General features: G+C 42.1%; 1 protein-coding gene across 2 annotated transcripts in view; it reads right to left on the reverse strand.

Annotated features, from left to right (window-relative positions):
* The window catches only part of BRINP3 (BMP/retinoic acid inducible neural specific 3), a 233,730-nt gene extending 211,152 nt beyond the window's left edge, over positions 1-22,578 (reverse strand). The window contains exons 1-2 of one of the 2 annotated variants that reach the window (XM_075038714.1): positions 22,489-22,578; positions 4,287-4,572 (exon numbers count right to left, since the gene is read on the reverse strand). In XM_075038714.1, the coding sequence (XP_074894815.1) occupies positions 4,287-4,522 (236 nt within the window). In that variant the 5' untranslated portion in view covers positions 4,523-4,572; positions 22,489-22,578. Of the gene's footprint in view, positions 1-4,286; positions 4,573-19,516; positions 19,656-22,488 lie in introns of those variants that run through there. The other variant, XM_075038715.1, reaches the window with a different exon arrangement.
* Between the last annotated feature and the right edge of the window lie 1,610 nt (positions 22,579-24,188).

Genomic DNA, 24,188 nt, shown 5'->3' on the forward strand with positions numbered 1-24,188 from the left:
GTTGCTAAGTAGTGTTTAGACTAAGTCAAGGATTTTTCAGCTTCTCATGCCCAGCCAGCGAGAAGGCTGGAGGGGCACAAGAAGTTGGGAAGGGACACAGCCAGAACAGCTGACCCAAAGTGGCCAAAGGGATATTCCATACCATGTGATGTCATGCCCAGTATATAAACGGGGGGCGGTGGCCTGGGGCAGGGCAGATTGCTGCTCGGGAACTGACTGGGCATCAGTCAGCAAGTGGTGAGCAATTGCATTGTGCATCACTTGTTTTGTATATTCCAATCCTTTTATTAGTATTGTCATTTTATTATTGTTATTATTATCATTACTATTTTCTTCCTTTCTGTTCTATTAAACTGTTCTTATCTCAACCCACGAGTTTTACTTTTTTTTTCCTAATTCTCTCCCCCATCCCACTGGGTGGGGGGGAAATGTGTGAGCGGCTGCATGGTGCTTAGTTGCTGGCTGGGGTTAAACCACAACAAACTCTCATAAGAAACTGAACTCGGTTAATAAGTGTACTCGTTGGTACCAATCCTTGCCTTCATCTCTGCAATTTATAGCAGATTCATGGTCAGATGAACACTTGTTTATAGTGACCAGGGGGTGTGGATACAAAGCGGTTGCTTTTTGCCTCATTGGCATACAAACAGTTAGGGGGAAAATAGAAATGCTAGCACAGAGTCCATATAGTGATAAATTTTTCTTGTTTTAGTCTAAAAGTTGGACTCCATCTATTTTAAATGCAAACAGGTTACGTAATTTAAGAACTGAAAAAATAAGGCTACTGGACAGTATGGAAAGCAATTGCCATATATGTCTAGGTGAAACTAAACTTTAAAATCAGTCTGTCTCCTGCCATGCAAACAACAGGAATAAAACAAGTAGCACAACACTGTTTTACTCAATAGCTGAGAAATAATGAAAATGTTTCCATCAGCTTTCAAGTAATCTTCATCTTAATATTCTTTGTAGTTCTCTTTAATATGTGGTTTTCCAGTCCTCTGTCCTATTATCTTGATTTTTGTCATTCTATCTTTCATGGGCCTGCAGTACGTGACATTGATCCCATTCAACTCAGCATCAAACAATGGGGCAGGATAAAGGCCTTTATGTCTGGCACTTCGGTATTCACAGAAATATGCATTACTTGATTTAACCAAAAGCAGAAGAACATGTATTCCCTACTTTTTAATATGATCTTGATTATAATAGGGAATGTTATTTTGAAATAAAAAAATTGGGAAAGTTAATAATTTAATTGAGATTTTATTTTTTTCTACATTATCACTGCCTCTCCTGATACTGCCAAAGGAGGGGGAAAAAATAATGGGAATCAAAATATCATTCGAGTTGCTGCATAACTGTACCATTGTTGGAAAACAAAAGTCATACAGCAGTCTCTTGCTGAAATCTCGTCCAATACATTTTAAAATACTACATGCAGTATGTGCAACTCACGGTTGTTTTTCCATTATTTTTACTGAGACCTTTTAACTGCTGTTAATTATAAACACCAGTTTATAGTTAGATATAGTTTTTAGATTGGTCATCCTGAGATAGGTCCCATGGGCAGCAGTACTTGTTAGGTTTTGGCAGAGAGATACAATGGGTTATCTTCTCTGTGTGGTTTGGATGCCATTGGTCTGGAGACATGGAAAGAGAGATGCTACTTGTCACAGTCCCATCAGTTCTTTTGGACCCAACTCCTTCCCCAAAGAGAGGCACACCTTTAGGTAGTCTGCAGGTACTTGCCACATTTGTGCCATTAAAAAAAGAAAAAGAAAAAAAAAAAGATTTTCAGTCATTTTCTGTCCAACCCAATTGTGCCACCAACATCCTACCAGAAAAGATTCAAAATAGGACACAATCTGCTGGAGTCTCTCACCCTATAAGTTTCACTCTTTTTCAGCCCCATGGATTTTGACCTGGTATGGATGTTAAAATGGACTTGATTTTCCTTCCCCTTTACCCTTAAAATGTCAGGTCACAGGCGTGGGCTTTAAGGGCTGAAGTGAAGAGCAAAGAGAAAGGAAGCCCTCCTGTTAACACTGTTCGGAGCAGCACCTTTGTTTTTTTCTTGTTAATATGATTCAGCTGAGTCAATGCAGGCCTGTGTTTTCCCCTTCCTTACCTCTCCATTCAAATCAGGACTGTATCCCTGAGGGATCATTTTCATTAGGTAAAAGATAGGTGAGGGAATGAACAGACCAATTAGACTCCAGATCCTTTAGCCTGGGAAAGCTCGTAGAAAAGCAACAGGGATTAAATTTACAGTGTGTGGTTCGTAACAAGGTCACCATGTTCTGCACTACTTGCTAATGAGACCATATTTTACACTGAAACTTTGCAGTAAGGTCTGTATTTGGAGGACTAAATAAAAAAATTCAGCTTTTCTTTTGATTCAGGTAGCTTATGCCTCTTTTGACTTCCTGGCTCATTTCTTGAAGGCAATAGGCAAAGGATAGAAATAAACACAAGAAACACTTTCTGTGGCATTGTGTAAATTAAAGTCAATTGAAACCTATGCACAAACCCAAATAAATACTTGCAATATGATTACAGATCTATAAAACTTAACAATGTTTCTGTAATGATGGCTGAGAGGAGAAAAATTCTCAAAGACCTGATTGAAAGAGCTGAAATGAAATACAGTTCCATCTTTCATGGTTTTAGCAAGATAATTTTGGTTCAGTGTTGACTAATACAGAATAATAGGAATAAAATATGCTGCCTCAGTCTCTGCATTATTGGCTTTACATTATTGGTCCTGACAGCTGGCTTTTAAAATGCCGTAAATATTGGGCAATGCTGTTCTGCTAAGACAAGCCACTTCATCAAGCATATTTCCAAATCACGCTTTATTTTCAAAATGTGTTTAATTTCTCTCTATATGGCAAAGGAGCCCACTGCAAAATTGACCTGCAACAGAGTGCCCTCTACTGCATTTATTTAGGAAAGGAAAATAAAGCAAGTTCCTTGAAAATAAACCAAGTGCCTTAAAAATAAAATCTTTATAGACTCAGGCAGCAGTTTTGTCACAGGCCACTGGACATTGACTAAATATAATATACATATAAGCATGTATCACTCTTACCTTCTTCTAAAGAGCTGGAAACCACTAGGGAATAATAGTTTAAAATAGGTATGAAATTTGCACAATCTGTTTCATGGTTTTAAATTAAATCAGCGCATGTCTTTCCATACCAAGATGGTCTGTGTTTATAGGTTGGAGAGTTATTAGGGAAGTTAAAAAGCTGTGCTGTGTTGCTGCCCTACCCCCCTTCTCTTTGCTGCCAGGAGGAATCTATAAAAATATGAAGTGAAAAAGTCTCTCTGCTTATAAATTTGTTTTCTCAGTCCTTAATCACTCATGCTCCCTCATTTCTCCCGTTCTTTCTATTTGCTATTAGGTCACTACCATTAAACTGAACTCTCCTTTTCATTCCCATGTCCTTGATAAACTGATGTTACTGAGTTATACCTCTTGCAAATGATGAAGATACTTCACTACTTCACCAGTGCCGTCTCAAAAGCATAGAAACTGACAAGTTGCAAACGTATCTATCATGAAAGCAATTCTACAGCAAGGCAAAAACTCTCAAGCAGACCTATACTTGTGAAGTCTTCGTCTGTTTTTATTTTTCTCAGTCTGAATTGGGCCAGCCTAATACTGAGTTTTGTGGTAGACCAAACACTTGCAACTTCTGTTAAAACTCACAGTGGCTCTTAACGCTCAATCCCTCAGGGATGAGAAAACTGCTTCTCAAAACACTGGTATGAACAAACATTAAACCTTTTGAGTCACTTCTGAAATGCCCTGATTTGTACAATAAAGTCCATGCTTTGCTGGCTGTGTCTGTGGAGCCACAATTTCATTCTTAAAGTCTCAGCTTATGTCTTGATAAGCCACACTGAAAACAATTGAACTGGATCTTGCTGCATGATCAAAGGTGTTCCATGTTTGCCCTCTGCAGTCAAAGATGGTGTTTGAATACCTTAGGACATTTTTGAGTATGTCACTAGGGCAGAGTAGAGGTAGGTAGCAAACAACGTTTCCCAAAGCAACATAATCAATTACCAAAAATTCTTTAAACAAAATAGAAATAACACAAGCAGGCATTTCCGTAGTACACAGTGCATATATGGCCTTGCATATATTTCAGCAATGAATATTCTGTCTATGGATTTGTTCCCACATCTGAAACTTTCCCTTAAGGAAACTCTTGTTGATAATTTACAACTTCTAAGGATGATATCTCTGTAATTGCTTTCCCTTTGCTTCATACCTGTAAATCTTGTATCTTGTGCTAAATCCCTGTCGACTTCTGTCCACAAAATCTGTGTATTCCTGTGAGCGATGGAAGGGTCCCTTATCAGAGAGGAGCCAGTCGAAGGGGCTTGTGGCATGCTGATCCGAAACAGCAGCAACTGCTAAAACCCAGCAATGAAGACTCAGTGCTATCCACTCCCATAGAGCCATCAGAGAGAACAATTCAGCACCAGCACTGCATCGCCATATCATGCTTCCACTGGGGACTTAGAGCCTTCATTCTCTTAGCTTTCCCTCAACACCTAGACAAAATACACAGTCAATTAGATAAGCACACACTAGGCATCCCTTGGAAGTAGAAACAAGTTTCCTTTCTTTCAGCTTAAAGAGATAGTGGCCTCTACTTTATTACATTTTACATTAGCATAAACCCCACTAGGCTAGTTAACAGTGGAGTGTTTCAGTACTTCAAATGCTGTGAAACTAATGTCTTCATTAACATCATCAGTGATAATATTTACTGTTGAAGGGAAACCTTCATAAATTGTCAGGGGAGGAATTGTTGGGGTTTTTTCCAATAATGCTAGTCATTAATGAAAAATATGCAACACAAGAATTATTGCCTGTTAGCATCAGTACAAAATCATTCAGCAATGTCTATGCATAAGGTCGCACTTCAGATATTGGACAGAAACCAGATGAGATTCTGAAGACCCAGATTGCTTTCTTTTTTTATGTGCTTGGAAAAGTCACTTAATGGCTTGTCTTCACTACAAACGTAGCTAACAGATTCACGTTATTCTGTTTCAACTAGCGTAGCTGGACAAAGTGTGACTGCATTGATCAATAGCACTGGAGCTACCCACAGCGATGAGTTCAATGAGTTATTCAAGCTCCAGATGCTGCAGTTTTGAGTATCCCTAACAGCAGCACTTGACTTTCTGTCCAATTCACTCCAACCCAATGGATCAGCCCAGAAACACTATTTAAATGGAGTCTAAACAATTGTCTGTGTGCCCAATCAAAAACCGAGTATTAACCATAGCCTCTTGTAGGAACGCAGTGAAGACAAGCCACAGTTTCTCTCTATACCTCAGTCCCATACCTGTGAAATGGGATAATGATTCTATATCCTGCTCAGATTGTGTGAAAACATCTATGCAAGAGCATGAAGTTCTCAGAAATACTGAAATGACAAAGGTCATGTAGATTCCTAAATATATAAAACCAATCAGTTCTAGTTTCAGCGTAAGGTAAAACTGCACAGATTTAATTAAAATATATTAATGTGAGAGCTTTCATTTTTCTAGCTGATGAATTTACAGGGAAAAACATTATTTAATTCACATTCACTCAAAACAGCACTCATTATGACATTTTTACAATGCCCCTTGCTACGATTTTTTTTACTTAGTGGGAAGTGCACCCTAAATGAAGGACGCTTCCAATAGAACAGTTTTGCAACTGCACACTCAGTACCACCCATCCATTATAATGGAAATGGTGTAGCTGAATGAATATGCTCTGTGCATATATTTGACACATTAATATTCTGAAAGGTCTTTTGTATAGATTATAAACCTATCAGCTGCAGGAAGTTAACTGCCTCCAGAAGAGCACAGAAGTTCATATGAACCAACAGGAATTTACAGTCTGAGAATATAATAAACTGTCTATACAACCAGAGAAATAGTCAAGGTTTATTGTCTTCTTAGGCACAAATGTAATTGTTTGTAACATGATTTGGACCTGATCCTACAAACAGTAAATGTGTAAGAAGAAAAAGACCCTATTCATATATTTCATGCTGAGCATATGCCAAAGCACTGAGTTGTAACCATGAACAGTTAGAACCACACAGTAGTTTATGATCATAAAACACAGATTGCATTACTTTTATAAATCTTATTGAAACAAGATTCCAGGACTCTACAACAAAGAGTTCTCTAACTTTTATTTATACTCTCAAGCAACCACTTACATGCAAAAAGCGGGCAGATCTGTGTATACTACATGAAGTTTCAGTATCTTCTCCCTAGATTGCTGCTTTCTTTCACAGGTTGAAGTTCATGTATGTGAGGTTACACTATTGCATAACCTTCATCACATCGTATGAAAAAGCATGCAGAGATCTGAAGCAAAACTGAAAAGCAATAGATTGCTCTCCTGGCCCATAAAAGCCATGATGATCATTTGGTTGCCATTTCCTGTAAAAAATTAGCTCAGTGTAAATGAAGACAACATGTAAGTCCCTTCCAGACAGGCCAGACCAGCTTTTGCATCAAAATGGAGTGAAAATCCACAAATACTTCTGCCTCTCTTCTTCTTCACAATGAAGGGAAAATATTTTGCCCAGCATACTCATTCCCCTCAGTCATCCTTTTCATAGACTAGGAAGACCCTGTGCGTAATTTCTTAACGTTACACGAAGCTACAAAGAGCATAATGAGAATTTTAATTTTTATACCTACTGCTGTTATAAAATTGCTAGCTAAGACGTAAGGCTCTATTTTTCCTAAATTATCTTTTCTATTGAAAAAAGCATGTAATGGTTTAAATTACAAGAGGTAGGAGTTTACTTTTTCGGGTACTTATTAACACTAAAGTGTTTCAGGCCATTAAACTGTAATGATGACTAATTGAGTCCCTTTTGAATTCAAAATGATAATATTAGGATTGGAAAATGATTTACTTTGTATATGTAGCATCTTCCTAAAACTAGACCAAATGAGCACTTGAAAAGGAATACTGAAGAGCCCTGCTTTATGCTTGCCTTAATGCTATACCTCATGGCATGTCATAAATTAACCACCAGCAAAACACTTTTAGAGAACCTGTGTAGTTACAGAAAATAATCTCCTTGTTTTAAAGATATATTAAAGTATTTTCCAAAAGAGTATAAGTATACAGGTAGTCTTTAGGGAGAGTACAATAATGTGTGTATTTCTAACTGATACTTATCCACTTGTCTGTATAGTCCAGTCATTGTAGAATCAGTCTGCATAACACTAATTCTCATAACAACCTTGAGAAGTAAACTTTTACCTCAATTTAATAAACAAGGAGCTGAAGTGAAAAAAGACCAAGGCTAAGATTTTTCTTAAACTCCTAGAGATTTGAAGGTGTATTTCCTATTAAAACATAATTTAGAAAATTTCAGCCCAAGGAATTTTCCTAAGGTTACAGTGTGAAAAATATCTCAAAATTTTAAATGTTCAGATTCTCTAATGAATGTAAATACTCTGAAAACATTTTTCAAAGACTGTTATAGGCAAGTGGAACACATAAAGGTTGTAGTTACAACAGCCATCACAGAATTCCTGGGACAAACAAGCTGAATTACATTTGCGGTAGAGCACCTGCTGATTTCAGGTTGGGATGTGAGAACTGAAAAATAAGCGAACACCTGTTAAGCAACAGAGCTAGTGGATTTTAAAGTGGAGAAGACACTCTGTAGAGAAGACATCTTCAAACAAAACTGTCATGTCAACATGCTGCCTCTCTGAAGTGCTAGCTTAGAGGACAATTATCAGGTATAGATGCTCAGCACAATTACTTTCTGTTATCCCCAGGGTTTCACCCAGCTACCACTTGCGAATCCTAATAAGTTTTCAGTCCTTCCTCTTCTAAGTTCTGAGGTTACAGTGAGTTCATGAAGCATAATGGGCTAAATTCTTCTTTGTTAGAAATGTATTGTCTCCTCACTGGAGTTAATGCCGAATGAATCTGACTCAGCATCTTCTGGAAATACTGTAGCTAAGTCCTAGCTTTCATGAACATGTAGAGGGTGCTGAAGACTGGCAAAATCCATGCATTTACATCATCTGAGAATACAGTACCGGCAAGTGCAAAACAAACATTGTGGCGACTGGGACAAATTTCATCAAGCTTCAGCTGTGAACAAGAACAGGATGTCTGTAGTCTTTTTGTTGTCATCCTATTATAGGGCAACGCCCACCAAACTCAGTTTCCCTTTTTTCAGTTGTTTTTTTTTTTTAACATTAGAAATGATATACAATTACATATGGGTAGTTTATGAACTCACTAAGCTGCTGTACCTAAAATAGTAAAAATTGAAGTGTTTGTTTGATTTGTGGGTTAAGCTCTCTTGCTTATAGAACATTAATTGACATATCATGTACACTAAGATACACAGAATAATACAGGACCAGCCCAGATGTGTGGACAGCAATGTTGAAGAAAAAGCAAATCAGTAAGTTTAAATCCTTTCTAAAATAGAAACAGTATAAAATTTTCTCAAGGAAACAAAAAAAGATAAATCTGTGGTAACCTCACTGCATGAAACCTTTTTTTTTTCCTAAGAGATGAGAGTCATGTATAAAACAGATGTGCTAATATGCAGTAGAGATATAGCTACTAAATAGATAGTTACTGGCTCACTAGTGGAGTAACTTTTTCTATAAGAGTCAATAAAGTTGATGTTAGGCATCATCAGTAGCTTTTTTTGGCCACAACTACACCTGTAGTTCTCAAGAGTCAAAATAAAATAACTGTACACTAAATGTACAGACATTTTTAATAAGATCAGGGTTGGGGTTTTTTTTTCAATATTTATCTCTATTATGTGAGCCTGGGAGGTGCTGTGGCCTTGGTCTGAGATGCTCTCTCCTCTATTACGCTTGAAACAATGCCCTTGCAATCTCTGTCAGCATCACAGAAATGAGCACAGCTTTGCTTCCATCATTCCCTCTTTCTCTTTGCATCTCACAGAGATCTCCTTCTGACAACAGAAATGCAGAAGACCAGGATTTCTCTGAAGCCCTTTGGCTTTTATGCTTATTAGAATTCCATGAGAATGCTGAAATGTCCCAGCTCTCCATGGAAAGCTGAGAATCCACTATGCTGAAGTAGGATTCTCCTGGCCATAACTTCACATAAATGATGAAATCAAAATTTGAGATTATTACTCTCAGATATGTCCTTTCAAAGGAAAGTAATAAGTAACTTATCAGGAAATACTATGTTGATCTCTCCACAAGAGTTAGAAACCTTAATGTCTCTAAGATGGTGGGGTTTTATGCAAAACACAAAGCCTAGTTTTCTTTGAACTAATCAAAATAATAGTAAGTATATATTCCTTTAAAAACAAACAGAGAAAAAATCTGAGAACAGATACAATACAACTAATCTGTTTGTAGGTAGGCAGATTTCAGTAAGATCATAACTTTATAATTTATGAGGTTTTGGTACTCCATCCCCTTAGGGATTTCAAAGTTACTACTTCTGATGAAGTACAATACTAGGTGTAACAGTGTACACTTGATATTTCTTTTAGATTGCACATCATGGAAAACAAGAATGAAGTAAATTCTTTATTTTCTAACTATTGCACAAAATTCTCAGGAATGCTACCAGTGGCTTCAACTTTGAATCAATGGCAAGAAGCAACATTTTATTCACTGCAGCTGAAAGGAAAGCAGTGAAGCTCATAAAAGGCAAGATAAGTCAGGACCATTATTTTCAAGGGTATTTTGACACTGAAAAATTGAAAGAAATTTTGCATAAAGAATAAAGCAATAGTCTGAGTCTCAAAGATTACTCTTATCTGCTATAAGACCCTGGGTTTGTCACTTTATGTCTCTTTGCTTTCATTTCCTCATCTGAAGTGTGATGATCATGTTGTCCACCTTTGTAAAGCACTACAGGACCTACTCATAAGAATTCTGTGTTATAATCAGTGATTTTTTTTTTCAAAAAGAAATTTTTCGCACATTAACAACTTTAAATGAATGAGACCTGGGGAGGCACCTGTCCTTGAAATTCTCACACAGTCCAGTGTAAATGAAATAGCCATGAAGCTGATGACATGCTGTGTAAGAAAAGAGCAGAAAGTGCTGCAATCAGTATCAGCTACAGAGGAGGGTGGTATCCCACTTGTGCTCTGCTCTGCTCTCAGCTGCCACATGGATTCTGTTCTTCAAAGGAAGATACCCAAATCCACAGAATAAACTCTCCTAAGCTGAACTTCCTGAAGGACAGCAAAAGGTCTCATGAACTGAGGTGGACTATTCTGTCCTGTGCTCTTAGGCAGCTGTTTGACAGTGGTTAGATTTCACACATTTTGAGAGCCACCAGAAGGCTGGTGCAGTAACATGAAAGACAACTTATGCATCTGGTAGAAAAAAGAAACAGAGTAGGGGGTTGGGGAGTTAAAGGACAGAGAGCTTTCCTGCCACCAGGTCTGATGCACATGAGCTGCAATGTACAGCTTGTGCCATTATGAAAGAAGTAGAAGGCATCTGGACAGACAAAATATATTTATCAACATGATTTTCAATGAGGGGGTTGAATCAGTTTGTTCTCTGTTATTCATTGTGAGCTATAATAAGTCCTGACCTAGGAACTGTCCTCAGCAGAGACTCAAAAGCAGATATGTTGGCAAATCTGAAAGGAGAAAATAATTCTACATCTAACATCCTTAAGTGAGTTTTACATTCCAGGCTTAAAAATAAGTGGGGTCCTCATATCAGGTCCTGGTATCTGCTTTGACTATGCACACCCTAAAGCAACACCTTTTCTTTGGTCAAATAGAGCTTCATCCACTGCCAGATTTCAGCTTTCTTCTCTATGTGAGACAAGGACAAGACCCCTGTAACTATGTCCTCAAAAGCTGAAACAGAGAACTAACAGGATGTCTGATTTTTCTTTTTTTTCTTTTTTTTTTTTTTTGTAAAAACAATCCTGCTATTTTTTCCTCATCCCAGCCTTCAGAGAAGAGGAGCAAAAATAAAATGCACCCACAGAAAGAGAGAACATATGTCAGCCCGACCTCTGCAGCCATCATCGGGTTTGTCTGAACGTGAGAGTTGATTGCCGCAGGTTACAGCTATTGCCCACGAAACATGCCTAGGTGTTTGCTTTGTCCCTATAGCATTTCACTCCTGCAAGTGCCTGTGTGTCTTTAACTGGATGTACCCACGTGCTTTCTATCGCATCCCAGTACAGCTAGTGCCTGTCTCCTTAGCCCTTGAAGTACACACCGGCTGTCACGTGTACCAAGGTAATTGTTTTAATGCCTGATATTTGTAAAAGACCTAATTTTTTCCTTTACTGCCCAGATCATGATGTACAAATTCCCTCAGGTGCTTTTTCAATCTGTTAATCTAAGTTCATCCTCCTGTGCAAACGGATCCTTATGTGTTTCAGCTGATGACATAGGGCAGCGTCCCCAAACTGCAATTTCAGTCTTTCTGCCTTAGCGAGTGAATCTGTTCCTGCAACACCCTGAAGGGAAGAAATCAGCTGTCAGGGCCCTGAGTGTACAAACAGGCCTCAGTGGCCCTGACCGGCCTCATCTGGGGCCTCCACCTACCCCTGGGGGCTGACCGGGGACTCCTGGACCTTCAGCCCCTGCCTGGCTGGTGCTAGCGTGACTGCCCCAGCCCCCGAATCGGCACTTGAGCGCCCGGGCTGGACCTTGGGCCTGGCCACGCACATCTTTGCCTGGAGGTCACCATGCCACAGCTCGGCTCCAGGCGTGGCTGCAGACACTGGCTGCTTTAGCCCTGCTTCTGCGCTCATGAGCCAGGAGGAGCCACGCTCCTTGACATGTAAAGGCAGAGTGCATGGTTTATGAAAACACATGAGGCACCTAGATGCCCCAAATGTGGATTGTGTAGATGCATAAGAGAGAGAGAGAAATCCACTCAGTCTTCATGGTGTCTCAGTTCCTCATCTTTAAATGGGGACTAGTACCCAAGTCCTTGGCAGATAACATCCATCAGTCACACAAGGAGCTAAAATGAAGTTAATTTCTGGAACGGCTAAGCAGGACCCTGACAGAGCCCTGGGTTTCAGTTGACTGATGTCCAGGATGCCATGAAGCCACAGAAAAACCTGCTGCTTTGAGAGGTTTAAACCTGCTCCAGGCTAGATCACTGTACTTTAGCAATCATGAAAGTTCATAGGGGATTAAATCGTTATCTTTCCAAGTCCACGAGTGCACATGGACTGTCCCATGTGCAAAAAATCTTTGCATGTAAGACTGTGTGTGACATTTCAGTCTTAAGTCACTCTTCCGTCGCACAAGTTACACTAAGCATTGTCCCAAACTCTCCAAAAATTTTCAGCTAAAACATCTGATGGTATGAAAAGAGTTACAATGGAAACAGAACAAGCTCTCTTTGAATAAGTTTGGGACCTGTGCTACAGGAAAAGAAAAAAAACAGCATAGGGAGAGTTTCTGGTCCAGTATTTCCCCAGGCACAAGCTGACATGTATCATTGTGGCATACAGTTTTGCATATTGGAGCATTCAAGTTTGTAGAAAATCCTAATGGGAGACAGATATTTAGAAGCTTGCATTCCAGCTTACTGGAATTTTTTAAAACTCAATGCTTAACTTAAAAATGTTCAATATTCTCTGCTGTGATAATCTTACTGGATGTGTTTTAATGGCAATTAAGTAGGGCCTTAGGATTTGCAAAGAGTATACCCTAAAATGAAATATTAAACTATCACTGGAAAGTCATGAAGTACTATTTCTAGTAGTATATCTCCTTTTCCCCCCTAACTGTTAGTCCCCAAAGAGTTTCTGGCCCAATTTATCAGCTAAGTATCAGTTGGCTATGAAAAGGGCATGCATACTAAGACACATGTAAGTTAGCTATATCCAGTAAACCACATCAGAGTAACAAACACCTCTAACCTGTTTAGTTTCATCCTTCTACTAGTTTTAAAACCCAGGGCTATTTCAGTTGCTGCCATCTAGAATAGGAGGAAACAGCTATTTACAGGTTATACACTAAGGCTTTAGTTCTAGTTTTTCCAGGCTGAGGACCAATCCAAATATAACTGATTATTCTTTCATGCAGAAGGACTCATATCAGGCTAAAATGAGATGGTGTGGGAGGAAACTTTGCTCACCAACAGATTGTTGAGCCGAAGAAGATTCAGTTTATAGAGGAAGGAGAGTACTTGGAGCAGTTACCTTGAAGTATAACTCTGATTTTAGTATATAACCATTGACAAGCCCCTTAACCTTCTTTAATTGTAGATTCTGTTCATAAGATCAGAAAAGAAGGGTATTGTGAAGCTGGAACAATTAATGTCTGTCAAGCACTTTCAGATCATTGAATGACAAAAATGTCATAAAACAAAAAGGAAGATGTTCATTCTACTAACAGAGTGGCTGACTATTTTTGTTGCTACTTAAAATTTCTGTTTCTGGAGATTCTGCAACAAACATTCAGAAAAGGATGGAGAGGAAAGGAATTGTCAGTCTCAGACAAAAATAGAAGTTTCTTTGAAGCTGTTGAAGTGCTAATATTGTTTGCACAATAATGAAAAGAAAAAATAATGGTGTGTAGCTGTTCTCTGGTCTTAAGAAGGTGGCCAAAGAAGCAGCGAACTCTATTGACTGTAATGGGGACATATTTACAAAATCCAGTTTACAGCCTAGTTTCATGTACTTACAGCCCCTCAGGTATTACCTAGCCTAATCCATGATCCTGTTCATGTTTTGAAATGTTATCACAAAAATAATGTGGTTTTTTTTTTATTTCTAAGAATGATTTTCTAAGTTTAGGAGCTCTGGCGCAGGCATGGGATATAGCCCTGTAATTTTAGCTAAGTGATATCTGATCAAGGATTTACACTCTTCTTGATTATATTTTCCATGTGAAAATAAGTGGTTACAGTTTAGACCAGTAGTTAGAAATAGTCTCCATAAAGATCTAATGGCATGACATTTTTCTTTCAGTGCACTTTTCTAGATACATTGCAGTAAGAATGGATGATTTTATCTTATTTCTAAATACTGGTATCTAATAGAATGGTAATGTTTTTGTTTTGCTCTTCTATTTTGTCTTTCAGACAAAAGTGCTTCAGAGCTCATAGCATATTTTACAGTTGATTTCACAGATGGTATAGCCAGCTTTCAGCTGGTGTAAATGGATGGTTAAAACTCCTTTCCTAAGCTTCAACCTATTTCTGCTAGCAGAAAAAAAAACAACTTATACCACTGCTGTCCTCCTGTCAGAAACAACTTGTTACCTGTTGTGCAAGCTCCCTAGACAGGACTCATAGAGGATTCAAGAGACCATGGTTGTTCATCTGATCCTACTGTGAACTGTTGCATGACTTTTCATAAGTCCCTTTGCTGCAACATTCTAAGCCTATAGCTAGTATATGGGCAGTAGCCAGATCCTCTTAAATGTTCATGTTATAGCTATTAATTTTTTATAGTTAGAGTAAGGACTTTATGGCTGGCTGAGCAGAGATTCAAGCTTCAGCAAGCCAGTCTGGACCTAATTGCATCTCGGGATGGATAATACACAAAGCTTGATTGTACGAGTAATAATTATGTCATGTATACTGGGCAGTCTGCTATCTCATATAACACCTAAGCTTCCTTCTAAGTCTTGATTTTTGACAAGTTTAGAAGAAATTACAAAATTAGAGAGAAAAAATCTGTCTGCTAAAAGATGTCTTTCTTGTGAACATCAAACTGCAAGGAGAGAAAGTCTGGGCTTTAAAGTCTCATCACAAATTACAATCTCCCTACTGTTTTAATTTAGCTATGTGATAGACTAAAACCACATTCTGATTTTGTAGAAAGGTGCTAAGCTAATGCTGAAAAGCTTTAAACTTTCAGCTAGTATATTTTCAGTGCAGAATGAGACACATAGTCCGTTTATTAAAGATTACAGATCACTGCGGTTTAAGTATGATGAACATAGGTTTTATTATACCCTCTTCTTTTTTCCTCCAGAAAGACTGAGAAAAAGAAAATGTTCTAGACTTTGCCTAGCCAAGACAAACCAGTGTGAAGAAATTAAGCTGTCTTATAAATAAGAGTACCTTTCAAAAAAAGCCACTACCAACTCTTCAACTAATGTGAATCAATCTAATAAACTTATGCTAAGATAGCTTAAAGGGTACTTAGTAAGTTACTAAAGCTTTTACTTTTTAAGTCCATGAGTCAGATCCATATCCCACAGGAGCAGTGATTAAAAAAGAGAACATCACCAACTAATGGCCATCAGCGACTAATGGCTCTGTGAAATAAATTCATAGTCTCCAGAGGCAGGCAGCAGGATGAGTCTCCACTTGCATAAACATTGCTGCTTTACATAAACAAGCATCTTCATTAGAAATGTTGGTACAAAACTAAGGAATAAGGTGATTAATCCAAGAAAGGCTGAGCATCTACACATTCTCAAGGAGAAGAGGTGGGTATCAGCTCTGCCCTGTAGATCAGCCAGCAGTTCAGGATGGAAGAACGAAAGGTTGAATGCTGACATTCTGCTTGCACTGTTTTTAAATCTTCCCTGTAAGTAAATACAAGTGCTGATATGATCACTGTCAAGATGCTAAAGTACACATATATCTATAAATTACATGTATGCAAAACTTCATGTTCAAAATGCAGTAATTCTAACCTTTAGGGCTGCACGTTAAGTACAAAACAAAATTATTCAAGATAAAATTTGTTGTAATAAATATTTGTTTTGTCTGGCCTCCAAACCGCTAATGAATAGGGATCAATAATGTTTTAGGTGAAAAATAGCTAATTAAAAATATACTCTTGGGCTGCCACCTCAATCCACAATATCATTTTTCAGCAGGCAGCGGCACTTTTCACCAGTGATGTTAAGCCTCCTTAGAAATAGAGATTTCAAGTAGAGAAAGGAAAAATGAAAAAGGTTAAGAAAAAATTTATTTATAATGGATTTTAATAATCGCATTTGATTTCGAAGTGGTCATCCATGTTCAGTTAACCAGGTGTTTTTGTTATTTCTAATAGATTTATAAGTACTGAAAGAGCTAAATTAGCCCTACAGAGTTCTCAGCAGTCATGAATAATATGGGATTAAAGGTACAGAGTAGTGCTCTGATTCCCCAGATTTAAGTCCTTTACTTGGCAGTGTACAATAAATACCTTAGAAACCAGTTTTCTCATTAATCAAGTGCTGGTAGATGTGGCAGTGAAGGTGTTACTGCAAATTAGCAGAATTTTCTAATCAGCATTAATGTGACTGCTACAGTAAAGGTACCTGACTGACGAGCCTTAGGATCTCACCTCATTATAAGAGAAACCACTACAGTTTAATAGTCTTAATTTAGCTAACAGTATATATTGCCTGGTCAATCTTCTTTTGAAGGTGGAACAAAATCTGTGGCTTTTGTGAGAGGCTCATTAGTTAAACATGAAAAGCTTTGCCATGGCAGAGTGTCCTTCTTTCCTCTTGTCAGTGCGTTATTTTATGGCACATAGAGCAAGTAGAGACTTTCAATGGGAGATGGGAAAAAGACAGTGCTAAATAATTGGTCACATGATACGAGCCAGGGCAAAAGAGTAATTATACATACCATGTGTGTGGAGGGATGAATGGGTGAATATGTGTAGTGTGTATCATACATATTTATATCTATGTATGCATATACAAACTATGTTTATGTATGCACACTTACTGTGGTACATATAAATGATTAATTTCAGAGCTAGGAGACCAAATTATTCACATTACAGCTTTCAGCAGTATGATTACTTGAGTTGCAAGGTACCAAATGCCTGCAGCTCAGTGGGGCACTTCAGAAAATGGAGCTCTCTTAATGTTCCTCAACTTCATATAGAAAAATGTTGATCTAGCCATGATGATAGAGTACTGAAACCTAAAACAACATAAGATCAGGGGGGTTTATTTTAATGCTGTTTGACTCAAGATATGCAAAGTCTTACACTGCTCAGTATGCAGCATGTAACTTCATGATGTTCGCTTTTCTTTTTTCTAAATCTGAAGTTCATTTTGGTTCAAAATTATTATCTTGGAAATTGATCTTGCTTTCAGTGAAGTTAATAGCTATGCTCTGATGTCCTTTAATTGTGCAAGATCAGGCCCTCACTGAACAGCAGACATATTGAACAATAGGAAAACAATGCTACGAAGAGAATGTGGTTGCAATTTTATTTTTAAAAAATGCCCTCTCTTATGAGGGTATAGGATGAGATCAAGAAGAAGAGTAAGATAACTTCCCCATAAAATGACTAGCTGTAAGTTACTACCTGCAGCAGTCTAACAGGACAGTTTTCTCTAATACAACCTTTCTGAAAGAGTATTTTGGCTCTATTTGTCAAAATTTATTTCTGGTGATTTTGCTCCCATATGAGATTACTAGTGTTTCAGCAGAGGAAAAAAAAAAATCAATGCCTACTTCTGATTTTGAGGAGAGATGAAGCTTTGGGAGGAATAAGAAAGGGCTGCACTAGGCATACATGACATCTAGAAAACACTGTTTCCAGAAATTATCATCTAATACTTCCCACCACTGCCTTTTTATTCTAAGCAGAAACTTAGGTAAACTGATTGATCTTCCAATTTTCCATTTAGATTTAAAAAAAATCCTGAAGAAGCAAGCTTGCTGGTAAAAAGAGCTTTCTTTTGTTTTCAATAGGTGTTGCATCTCAAGCAAGAAATTTCTTAGACTGATCATAGTCAGATATGATTACTCAATTTAAAATTAATCCAATTGAATTAAAAATATTTTAGTCCCATAAATCATTGTCTCTACCTGGGACTGAGAGGAGTGAAAAGTCACTGCAATCTATGTGACTAAAAAAATAACTTTCCAGACAAACATTGGTGTAAACAATGAGTAGACGCCTGGAATTAATTCTTCACAATAGCATTCAGACAATAGTAGAAAAAATGGGAAAGCATGAGATGGGTGGTTACATCACTTGAAGATCTTCAGGTTGTTTTGTTGGCTTGTTGTATAAATGCTGCCTTCTGCAGCGAGATCTGTAAAACATTCAGCTGCTTGTTTTCATGTTTCCTAGTTAACATTTTCACTCACAGTGTTTCAGCATTTCGTGAACAAGCACCCCAAACACAGCAACTCTGGTGAACTCAGCGTCTGTTGGGGAGGTTAGCTCTCACTGGAGGTGGATCAGCTTACTGAAAATATAACAGATTTTTTTTTCTCCTCTGCTTAACTTATGTACATGATTTAGAAGAAAAATGGTTGAAGGCAAGAATTTGTAGGTGGTTTCTTTATGGAACTCTGACAATTAGACAGCACTGCAACAGCATCTAAGACTACGGTTCTGTTGCTACGCTTAGATACAGAGAGGAAGAGATAGAAGTTAAATGTTTCTATTCTCAAAGCTAGGTCCTATGGTAAAGCTGATAGAGCACCTATTTAAAATGCGTAACTCCATGTACTGTTGGAGTTGAGCATTGACAGCAGTCTGTAAAGTCTGATACCTAAAAGGATTGCTCCTTCAAAAGTTATTTCTTATATCTTGTAAATGTAAGTAGGGCCACTCTAGCTTTATCTCTGTATACTTAATGTGTCAGAGTCACTCATCTTTGAAAATACAGACTCCATAAGGTTTTGATTTCACTTCTTTTTGTAGCATCCTTTTGTGATGCCATATTTAAATAAAGTTAGATGTGGGCTTTTCTAGGAAATATTTTTTTTTGTTTCTTCTGTCAGACTTGCTTGTTAGATACGTGTCTCTGAATTACTCTGTACATTTTTTTCAAAATAACATCTATCTCCCATTGGCCTTCATTTGATATGGATCCATGACTGATTTTGAGGCTACAATAGAACATCCTTCACTTATTGCATACATCACATTTTTCTGCCAGTCGTGAATTTACTTTACTTCACATGCATGCACTTGCTTAATCTCTAAAAGAAATCATTACAACTTGAAACTGATGTAGTCTTTCAAAAAATTCCCAAACAGTAAATCATACCATATTCCACTTTCTTCCCACTCTCTGCGCTACACAGTTTAACACTTAATGAAAGGTACCCAGAAAATGCACTTGAATTCCGAAGTGAACCACAATAGAGATCGCTGGCAACAAAGCCCTTACCTTTTTAAATGCATGATGGTGTCTAAGTAGCACAGAAATCGTAGCCCCAAAAAGCAGGTCTCCTGCCTTCCAATACACAGTGACAGTTTACACCCTATTTTCCTTACCTCGCTTTTCACACCATGCTACATATAGTTCATGCTTCTGTCGCCTAGGATTGGCTAGTGCATCTATGAGGCGCACACAGGACTCATGCCTGGAGCACCCTGCCACCCCTGATTAACTCTTTACGGCCAAGCCTCTCCCTCCCGGCTGCGGGAAGCCTTGCCGAGCCCGCACAGACGGGCGGCTGCCGGGCTGGAGCGGAACAGGCACCCGCTCCCCCGGAGGTTTCCTATCTCCTTCCCCTACAGAGTGGCAGGCGGCCGAAGCCGAGGGGGGGAGCAGAGACCTACCCTCTCCTCCTGCGGCTGGTCCGCGGCTGCGGGTCCCGGCAGCCGGCGGCCGGGACCGGGTGCAGGAGCTCGCTCCGCCCGGAGCCCCTCCTGTTCCTGCTGCTGCTGCTGCGGGCGGCGGTGCGGCCCCCCCCCCCCCCCGCACCTTCGCCGTGGTACCTCGCCCCGGGGACACGCACAACTCGAAGGAAGGGTGTCTGGCTAAGTCCGGGCGAGTGAGCAGGCGGGCTGGACGCTGACAGGCAGCTTTCAAGGTGTTTCCTCTGCCAGAGCCCCCTCCCTGGGCGTCCGCCTGCCACTGCCAGTGGTTGAAATTGGGAAATTAACTCCCGGCCAAAAGGGACTCCCAGAGCCACACAGCTCCAGGGGAGGCAAAGGGAACAGAGAAGGCGGAGGTAATCCTTGACAGTGAAGCCAGACACAGACACGCAGGGAGGCTGAACGCCTCACTGAAGGAAAGACGGCTGTTTGCGACCATTCCCTCGGGAACGGGCCGCGGGGCTTGGGAAGTATTTCCACACTACCAGGCTTTCGGACAAAAAGCAAAAGAACCAACCGAAGCAAAGCAAAAAAACCGCCAGGCTCCTGCCTGGCATTCCTAATTTTTTTTCTGAGTCATTCAGCGCAATGTGAGTGGAGGGTATCCTCTGGTCTGGGAGTGCTGAGCGCTGGAAATGAACCATCAAGGCTAATGGGAATCTTCTCTATTAAGCATACCTCACGCTTGATGGTTGCAATCGCCCATTAAGCCTACATGAATTGCATTGATTTATCTGATGTTTGTATGCAAAGGGTTTGGGAGGGTGTGTGTCCCCCTTGCCTTCTGCTGAGTACAGAAACGCCGCTCGGTCCAACCTGTGTCAGTTTTACTGCCCAGGCACCGTTTTATTGCCATCCATGGCAGTGACTGTGATCCAAACAACTCCACTGCCCTCATCCTGTGTCCTACCATCTCCCACCCTTGCCGGCACAGAGGGAATACAGAGTGCTTTTAAACCCGGGAAATATTCTGCTGATGGGCACATAAATCTCTTCTTGCAGAGCGAGAGCATTTAACTAGCACGGCGAGGTGATGCTCACCGGGTGAGCTATTTCCACAGCGAATTAATCCCTCAGGACTTCCTGGGTTCTGTTCTCCCCAAGGTTTAGGGGAAAAAAAAAAAAAAAAAAGATTAAAAATCAGGTAGAGCTTTTGGAAAGCACTTACCTAAGTAATCCTCTATACCTTGGAAGGGAAGGGGGGATGACTGCACGGAAACTTTCCTGAGCAACCTGGTGCGGGAGTATCCCAGGAGCAGCGTCAGAGGTGGGTAATTCGGGAGAAATGGCTGGTATTTGGTTAATTACCCCAGTCCCATTAGAAGGGGCCCGGGGCAGGAGGAGGTGTGAGCGGCGAGGGGGCGAGCGGGGGCAGGGAAGGCAGGTCGGCAATGAGGGGAATGGGAAAACCTCCTGGAGGGGAGACTTCGAGAGAAGGACGCTTAGCTGTAAGGGCAGAAGTAGACATGGGGGTTTCGAGCTGCTGGGAGAAGAGAGGAGCTGGAGGAAGGATGAATTTTGGATCCTACGCTTTTTCACTCCCCCTTTCCCGACATCAGCCAGCAATTTGGAGGCGGGGGGGGGGGGGGGACTCTCGGGAGCACGGTATTGAAGGGGGCATTGATCTTTTTCCGTCCTCTGCTTGCCACCAGGCAATAAATTCAGATCTCTTGTATTTCTCACTGGCATCTCTACCTGCTTGCAAGCCTTAGCACCTTCCTTGTGATCTCTGCATGTACCGCTTTGGAGAGATGACTGCACACACACACACATGCACACACTTATCCTGCACACCGAACGACAGAGTTAAATGGAGCCCAGGCAATACCTCCCCGTGAGAAGTAACATGTTCCCTCCCTACCTTCTGCTATATTGAACGTGGGTGGATCTCTGCCGCTTATTAGAGACACAGAAATACTGGAAGCATTAGCCACAAATAGCACTCTGAAGGCATTTGTCCTTTTTTTAACAAAAAGTGTTTATTTCCCTTGGTCCCCTTCTCTATTGTTCCTTCAAAGTAAAGAAGCCCCTACTTGATTCAGAAGACGTTCTGCGCTTCGAAACGCGGCAGGTAGGTATTTATGTGAGCGTACGTCTCGTGAAGACGACGCCTCGCTCCTATCCTGCGCTCCTCAGGCCAGCAGAAATACAGATACTCCCGAAAACAGGAATAAATAAAAGCGGGCGGTGCGATGGGCTTGAGGACTGCGGGAAGGGCATGCAGCGGGAGCAGGCAGCGGCAGGGCAGGAGCCGCCTGCAGCCGCAGGCTGCTCCCCCCGCGCCGGCCGCAGCCCCCCGCCCCCCCGCGCCCCCCGGCGCGCTGTCACCTTCCAGCCCAAGCGACAGGACAGATTTCATTAGGGCTGGAAAGCCTTTCCTATCCCTTCTGGAGAATGCTTCCCCACGCCCAGTGCAATCCAAGCTTCTTCAGGGGATCGGAAAGAGTAATGAACTTTTCCACCTCCTCTCCCCCCGCGGACTTCAGACACTCCTTTAGACACGCTCCCGGCTCCCTCAGCCACCCGCGATTTCTGTCCGTCCTCCTACACGGGGATGAATGCTGAGCCCTTCCAGCATCCGTGCGAGCAGCTGTATCCGCAAGGGTTAAACTAGAGAATGTAGCAGGTACAGTGCCTGATGAAAACATTAATAACGTGATGAATAAGCGGTGGAATGGTAAAGACTCTGCGAGTGAGGCTGCGGTGCCGATTGCAACTTAGTGCCGAGAGCAGTGACTAACGTACGGCGTGGATGTGGGCGAGCAGGGTTGGTGCTTCGTAATTTCTTCGAGTTAGGAAAGTGGAGCCAGCCAGGCTACTGAAAGGTTCAGAAGCAAGGCGAGGCAACTGCGCTTTTTTTTTGCCTTTTTTTTTTTTTAAGTGCCCTTTTTGTTGAAAACAAGCAATCTGAACGTGAAATAAAACCTACTTACCGGGTGAAATTGCAGGAAGCGAAGCGGCTGTGAGCAAAACGCATCCCGACTCCAAGCATATAGTCCATGATCTTCGGCTTCAAGCTAGAGGAGGGCTTTGCACGGTGGGACTTTGGGAACCATCAGCAGTTCTGTGTGGCACAGCAGCAAGTACAACAAACCATTCACACCGTGCGTGCCTCTCTCTGTGTGTGTAGGGGAGAGAGAGGCTCAAGACCCAAAGAAGGGGGGGGAGTCGGGGGAGGAGAGAGGGAAGGAAATCCGAATAGCAGGAGTTGCGGGGAGGGATAGGATTTGCTGGGGTTGGGGTAGGGTTTTTTGGTGGCGATGGTGGCGATCCTCAAGGAAAGAATAACAAATTGCGGGCTCTCACCAGCGGGCGGGAGGAGGGGGGATTTGCCAGGCCAGGTGGAGCGAAGACCAGACTGCGCCGAGCAGCGGGAGGCTGTAGCCAGCCGAGGCGGCCCGAGCAGGGCCGAGAGGGGCTTTCCTCCCGCCCGCCGGGGAGGGGACACCGGCCGGCTCCGGGGCTGCCCCGCGCCCGCCGCCGGGTTTGCAGGACTTGGGCGGCCTCCCTCGGGGAGGGAGGGGGGCGGCAGAGGGGGAGGAAGCCGCCTGCGCGGCGAGGCGCGGGGAACCGCGGAGCAGGGGGCGGGCGGCGGCAGCTCCGCAGCTTCGCCGGGGAGAGCGACGCCGCCGGGCGGCGGGGGGAGGGGAACGGCACGGCCGGGGGCAGCCCGCGGGGCCGGGCACGGCACGGGCTGGGGGGGCCGGTGCGGCGGGAGGCAGGCCGCGGGCCGCCTGCTGGGTGGCGCGGCACCCGCTCCTCCTCCTCCTCCTCTCCTCCTCCTCCTCCAGCCGCAATCCAGCGAGCCACAGCGGCGGTATCGACCGGGTAAGAGGACCCCTGCTCCCAGCCTCTCCCCCTACCCTCGGCCCAGCCTTTGTTTCAGATTTTTTTTTTTTTTTTTTTGCGCATACAGGCCCCCCCCGGAGCTGGCTCTCCCTGCCGGAGCCTGCCTGCGCACCCGGCCGCGGCCGCCCCATCCTCCCCGTCCCGGCCGGGGCCCGCTCGCCGTCCCCGGCAGGGAAAGGCGGCGGCGGGGGCCCTTGCGTGGGGAACCGGCTTCTCGGAGCGACATGGGGCGGGAGACGTCGCGGCGATAAAGATTTGCGGGGTGGGGGGAGAGGGATGGGCGGAAATGTGCCTGCTAATCACCCGTGCCCCCCTCCCTGCCCTGGGCATCCTCCCTTCACCGCCCCCCCCCGGCGCTCCTAGGTTCTCTGTATGGAAATCACGAGCTGGCTCGGTGGAAAAATCTCCCTTTTCCTCGCATAGTGGCTCCAGAGTGTGTGCTGAATTTCAGGGTGTGTGTGGGAGGGGGAGGCAGTGCCAGCATTTATGGAGCTTGGTGGCGTGTCGTCCCCAGTCCCTCTCCTACATATGTGCTGTAAGCAGACACATGCGTTTATGGCTAATAAAAACGTATTTCCCTATGTAGAGTTAGGCTAAGAGCTTGGTCCTAGTAAACTGAAAGCCAGCCCGTGTCAGGGAACAGCCTGCAGATCACCGAGAAGCTTTGGCATCTCTGCATGCGAGTGAGGTAGCCTGGCTGTGTTCACACCATGCTTCCCAGTATCAATAAGCACAGTGACCATATAGACTATGTGATGTATATGCTGTACAATATGGAGTGACC

This window comes from Buteo buteo, chromosome 10, assembly GCF_964188355.1.
Source record: "Buteo buteo chromosome 10, bButBut1.hap1.1, whole genome shotgun sequence".
Taxonomy (NCBI): domain Eukaryota; kingdom Metazoa; phylum Chordata; class Aves; order Accipitriformes; family Accipitridae; genus Buteo; species Buteo buteo.